Source organism: Gekko japonicus, unplaced genomic scaffold, assembly GCF_001447785.1.
Source record: "Gekko japonicus isolate JY-2015 unplaced genomic scaffold, Gekko_japonicus_V1.1 scaffold322, whole genome shotgun sequence".
In the NCBI taxonomy this organism is placed as follows: domain Eukaryota; kingdom Metazoa; phylum Chordata; class Lepidosauria; order Squamata; family Gekkonidae; genus Gekko; species Gekko japonicus.
Window position 1 is genome coordinate 656429 of NW_015163616.1, and position 6000 is coordinate 662428.

Genomic DNA, 6000 nt, shown 5'->3' on the forward strand with positions numbered 1-6000 from the left:
AGGCAACACTTACACAAGGACTCACATCTCCCATATTAGGCATTCTTAAGACTGTTTTAGCAACCTAATGAAATAAAGAAAGAGACTGACAAGACCACACTAACATCCAGGCAGTACCTACTGCATGCCAAGCTCAACAGACAACATAACAGAACACCCCTTGATATCACATGTCCTAACCCAAAGCGCTCAACAGAACATCAAGAATCTACAGTCTACCTTGAACAATGACACTTCTTTCTCACAGATTCTGGGAGGCTAGCCCGTCCTAACTTGCAGACAGAACTCCAATCTAAACCAGCTTCTTACTAGTAATGATGGGTCACCTAACAGAAACAGAAGCCCTGGGACCAGACTCATCAACATACGCTGATGCCTATACTATTGCTATATCGGTCAAACAATGGTCTTATAGAACATAGTAATATAAACCATATCTCGAGGGGCTCATTTACCTACACATTTTCCATTCTGGCATATGTCTTCACCTGTCAACATTGGTTTTTTAACTGTTTATAGCTCTACCTCTATGCAAGCGAATGAATGGACATAAAATCAGGATCAACATCTGCTGGCATTTACCTGCGTATTTTCCATTCTGGCATATGTCTTCACCTGTCAACATTGGTTTTTTAACTGTTTATAGCTCTACCTCTATGCAAGCGAATGAATGGACATAAAATCAGGATCAACAAGTGCTGGTTACCCCTGGCCCGAGGGATGTCTGCTTAGCCTCGACCAGGGCCAAGGCTTTTTCCGCCTTGGTTCCGGCCTGGTGGGATCAGTTCCCACTGGAGATCAAGGCCCTGTGAGATCTTTTCTCATTTTGCAGGGTCTGAAAATGGAGCTGTTCCACCAGGCTGTTGGTTGAGGTGGCGGGCATCCATCCTCCCTGATCTCAGTCTGGCTCCCAGTCTGCTGAAAGGGCCCACTGAATTCCATCTGTGGCTCTAACAGGTATGAAATTCTTGCTACCTGTATGGATCATTATTGTTAGTGTTTTAACTATTTTAAATTTGATTTTATTGTGACGAGTCTTGGACTCGGCTTTTGTGATCCACCCTGAGTCTGCTTTGGGGAGGGCAGAATAAAAATCTCAAAAATAAATAAATAAATAAATAAAACTGACATCCAAAGTGGCAACACTCAGAAACTAGTGGGAGAATGCTGCAGTCTTCGAAGGCACTTTGCTACTGACCACAAAGGCACCACAATTCAATAACTAAATAAAAAAGAGACCAAACTAAAATTTATCAGTAAATTCAATTCTATTTTATTAATGTTTAATTAGTCTCATGGGTACCTTTCCTACTATGGGTGTTCAATCCAAATGACTTTGATAGAAACACAGTATTCCAGGGAGATCTTTTGTGAATGTTTCTTTCTGATCTTTTCTTGTATATCCCTGTGCTGTATATTGAAATGCCACCGACCTTCTGGTATCTAGTATTTCATTTTTCCCCTCTCATTGCAGCTTTTGCCACAATGAACGTCTTTAAGGTGCCACAGAATTCTCTGTCATTCGTTATGTAATGTAAGACTTGCTAGTCCCTCCCATGGAGTGCTGCTGGTTCACAAAGAATGCAAACAGACAGGCCTGCTGTATCCTAACGATGGCCAATTTTTTTTGGCAGGTGTGTCACAAGACAACAGGGGAGTGCCTTTCTAGTGCAAACCAGCATGATAAATGTACATTGGGGCAGATTTGCTTCAGGTTGAAAGAGAAGGCATCACTGGGGAGGTAAGCAGCATAGGAGCCTAATACTAAAGGCATCACTGGGGAGGTAAGCAGCATAGGAGCCTAACTCTAATACTAGGCCCACCAACTCTCCAGTTTCTACTCCAAGCAAATTCCATAAATCCTGCCATTTGTGATACCTGTACTGCAGTTTGTCTGCCCCTATTATAGCTCAATAAATAAGCCAGCTCACCCTGGTCCACAGGTATGGCAGGGACATCCTTAGATACTGGTGAGATGCATACAATCTGGTTGCCCAAAACTTGGCCCTCCACTTCTGTGAGGTTTCCAAATACGCAGGTGATACCAGTTGACAGATCAGGTGCATCACTCACTAGCAAGCTGAGCTAGAGAGAAAAGGAAAGAGACAACCACAATGAATGTTCTAAATAGCTTTCAAAGTCCTAACACCACACATGTACCACACATAGTGTTAGGCTGATTGTAACATTGCTTATATTGTTTTGAATTGTACGTAAGCTGACTTGATCTCTTCCAGTGCAGAGAGTGGGATACAAATTATTAAAAGGAAGAAAGGAAGCAGAAAGAAACTGGCACAACCATGAAACATTATTCCCATTCTTCCCATCCTCAGCAGTGAAGCAGCAGTCAAGCGGCCAGCTGCTCTTCAATAGCTTTGCACGTCATTTTATAGCAGTTGCAGTCACCCAGCTGACCTGCTATGTGATAATACCAGTGGGCAGAACCACAATCAACAATTCTCTCCCAGCTAGACATGACAAAAGCTTTTAATAGTGCTACAAATAGCCTAGCTTCCAACCAGGGGAACTTTCTTCCACATGTCATTTGAAAACATATTTTTCCATTAATACTCTTAAAACCCAGAGGTTGGTCAGTGAAGGATGAATCCTTAGGGCCTAGTCTCACAAATATTAAATTACAGTACACAAAAGTCGATTTGTATTGACTTCCAACCCCTGGTGCCATGTGCTGAGGTGATAGTGACAGTTTTGCCCCACACAGATCACAGCATGAATTTCTACACACCATTGTAGTGCTCTACTTTCACAGTGGTGTGGAAAAAGCTAATCCACATCAAGCCCTGCATCTGGCCACCACAGTGTATGGAATCCATACCTGAAATTAACACAGAGTGACTGAAAGCCTCACAAAGCAAGCACAGGAAACATCAATTAAGGAAGCCATTTTCCACCACTGCTACTTACCGGAAGGCTGTGCTCAGAAACTGGAATACTGCTGGGCTGCACAATGATACTCATACACTGGTTGATGCTGGCTGCAAATCGGTATGGTTCATTTGCTCGCTCGCATTTGTCCCTCCGGGAACACCTGACACCAAAAGCACAGGATAGCGTAAATGTAAAGCAAGTAGACTTCCACACCCCGCCCCCAAGTTCTTTGCATTTGCCATTATTTTGCCTCTTACCTAGTAACATACAATAAAGAAGTTTACTAGAAAAAATTATCTGCCAAGCATTACTACTCCCTCAAGAATAAGTAACTTAAGGACATTTTGGACAGCATCTGTGTGGTAGGTAGCAATGTGATCTTGCTCAGCAGCATCTTATTGTAGTGATTTCCATAGTTACTCACTTTCTCCAGATTCATTCCTGATTTTAGACAGATTGATCACATCTTACTTAAGTCTCCCCAATGACAAGAGAAAGCGTTGTCAGTTAAGAGAAAGGTGCCTCCATCTGAGTGGAACCCAAGAATGGTATATCAGAGGACCAAATCAGCTTGAAACCAGATAACTTTGTGGAACAGAGAGCTACAGTAACCAACTTGTGGATGGTGGGCTATCTGGCCAATAAAACACTTTTATTTGGCACCCATTGACCCTATCAGATTTTAATAAAGGCAAATTTCTTTCAGAGTAACAGAGAAGAGATATATATGCTTCAGTGTTATATCAGAATTTGGCTTTTATATGTAACAAGAGGGGACCCGCAACAAAATGTTGCATAATGTGTTGTGACTCCCTGAGCTAGGACAAAAATCTGTGAGCTGGAGGCTAAAAAGCTGTAGCTAGCTCACACTAACTCAGCTTAGAGGGAACACTGGTGGCTGCAGTCCAGAGAAACCCCACAGTTTAAAAGTAATCATTGTTATCAGAGCTCTGCAGTTTTAATAGCATTCCCATGACTAAACTACTGTAACTCAACATTACAGCTGATTTACACAATACCACTTTGGTCAGGATGAGGCATCAAAGAGCAGTGTCACTGGGAGGGGGGGGGAGCTACATTTGAAGCCTCTGCCATTCCCACTCTATTGGCATTCCAATGCAGGGAAAGAACTGGCCAGGCTGACCCACCTCTGGGCAAAATCCTTCTGCTCCAGACTTCTTTGCAAAGGGTGATACAAAAGCTTGCTGGCTCTAGCATCTGAGAAGGAAGTTTGGCACACACTCTTGCATTCTCCAAAGAAAAAAAGGTTTTCCTCCCTGCCCACTCTGTTTTTGCCCCCTTCTATCAGTAAACCTAAAACTTAATTAGCTGGGAGGAGGTGGGGGAAGAGCTGCTCTAGCGTGCTCGTGTCCCTGTGTGTGTGTGTGTGTGTGTGTGTGTGTGTGTATGTGCGCTTCCTTCTTGCAAAGTGGAAGGAGCTGTCGGAGCACAGTGAAGATTGCTGAGAGCTGCTGCAGTTTGCTTTAAATCGCAACTGTTGTCTGTTGGAGGCTTGAACGTTCGGTGGAGGTGGCGTGGCCATGGGGAGGACTCAATGCTATCAAAACAACAGGAGAGAGAGGGTCGGGGAGAGAAGGCTCCTCCCCCTCTGCCCTGGTAAGTCCGTTCTCTATACAGCCACAGTGAACTCTGTTTTACTTTTTGGCTGTTTTTTTCTGCACACGTGGGAAGTAACTGACGTGTGCAGGATAATCTCTTTTTCCCCCATGCGGTCCCAATCTGTGGAAATAAGTATCCGCACAGAGAAGGGACCCTTGACTATTAGTATATAGATATTCCAGGCATACCTCACTGCTTGTGCTCTGGAATTTTTAAGTTCTTATATATCCTGATGAGTGGATTCAGCAGTATGTGCCTCTGGCCCTTTGTGTGGAAATGGGGTAGGGGGTAGAGGGGTACTTCCTATCCATGCTTTTAAAAACTACCTATTCTTATTTAGTTGGGCTTCCAGGCTGCTTTACAGTCAGGGGCTCTTAGTGAGTTAAATAAAGCATTGACAAATTATTGATACACAATTAAAAACTGAGTCAACTCTGCTGGAAAAAAATATCCTATATAACAATTACCAATTTTTAAAAAGTCCTCTGATGGCCCGGGGGGGTTAACTGGGGGGCTGGAGCAAGGAAAATGGCACCATCGTGGACATGACATTCTTTAACTGTAATCTTTCTCAAAAGATCATATCAAATCACATTTGAGAAAAGTTGGAGACAAGCAGGGGAAACCCTAGAAAGTGGACAATTAAGGCACAATGTCATACGGACACTTCCCCTCACCAACCCCCCCAAAAAACCTCCAGTTCAGATGTCAAACCAGAATAAAACATCTGTATGGAAGCAACATATGTTGAACCCTAAAAAATGTGAGTGGAGCCACTCCACTGGCTTTGGAAGCTATGCGCTTGAACGTAGGAATTTTGTTATAGATGTTGAATTCCTGTCACTGGATTCTGTGGCTGCTGCTGGTGCTTTTATTTTTCTAAAGATTAAATGCAACCATCTGCTGAGACCTAAAAGAACTATATAGCACAGGATAGCAACAACCTCACAACATTTGCTCTTTAATTAAAAAAATGAGGCTAATGAATCTTCTCATGGAGATGAAGGGTCTTAGAATGCTGGAAGCTTGCATTCCTCCTCTGTACACTGGAGACGCTAGAGTTAAGGTTTATTTTCATGGTTGAATCACCCAGGCCCCCTCCCCTCCTTGAACAGAAGCCATTACATGTCACAAGCTGAGTTGTGAGCCCTGCAGCTGGCATGTGTTGGATACCTGGCTCATCACCAGAATAATTTCATTTGAGAAGAGCCCCAGAGTGGGTTGAAACTCTGAGCTTTTATCAAAATGGAGAGAAAAGGAGAGAAAAGGCTAATCATCTCATGATCTTTCCATTTTGCTTCATCATAAGAGGTTATGAGGTCACTAAGCATACCTAGAGAGAGCTCTGAAAAAGTCAGTAGAAGGAGCACTGCTGCCAACCAAGCACCAGATACGTTGTTCAGCTTCTGCCACTCAGTGCAAGTGAGGTTTGCAATAAATTGGGCTAGAAGACTTGGGACCAAATATAATATGGCATGGTTGGTATGTTTG

General features: G+C 43.2%; 1 protein-coding gene across 1 annotated transcript in view; it reads right to left on the reverse strand.

Annotated features, from left to right (window-relative positions):
• Positions 1–6000, reverse strand: part of LOC107107165 (plexin-A2-like) — a 552061-nt gene that overhangs the window by 201469 nt on the left and 344592 nt on the right. Inside the window, exons 5-6 of the mRNA XM_015407422.1 lie at positions 2926–3049; positions 1932–2085 (exon numbers count right to left, since the gene is read on the reverse strand). Coding sequence (XP_015262908.1) covers positions 1932–2085; positions 2926–3049 — 278 coding nt within the window. The remainder of the gene's footprint in view (positions 1–1931; positions 2086–2925; positions 3050–6000) is intronic.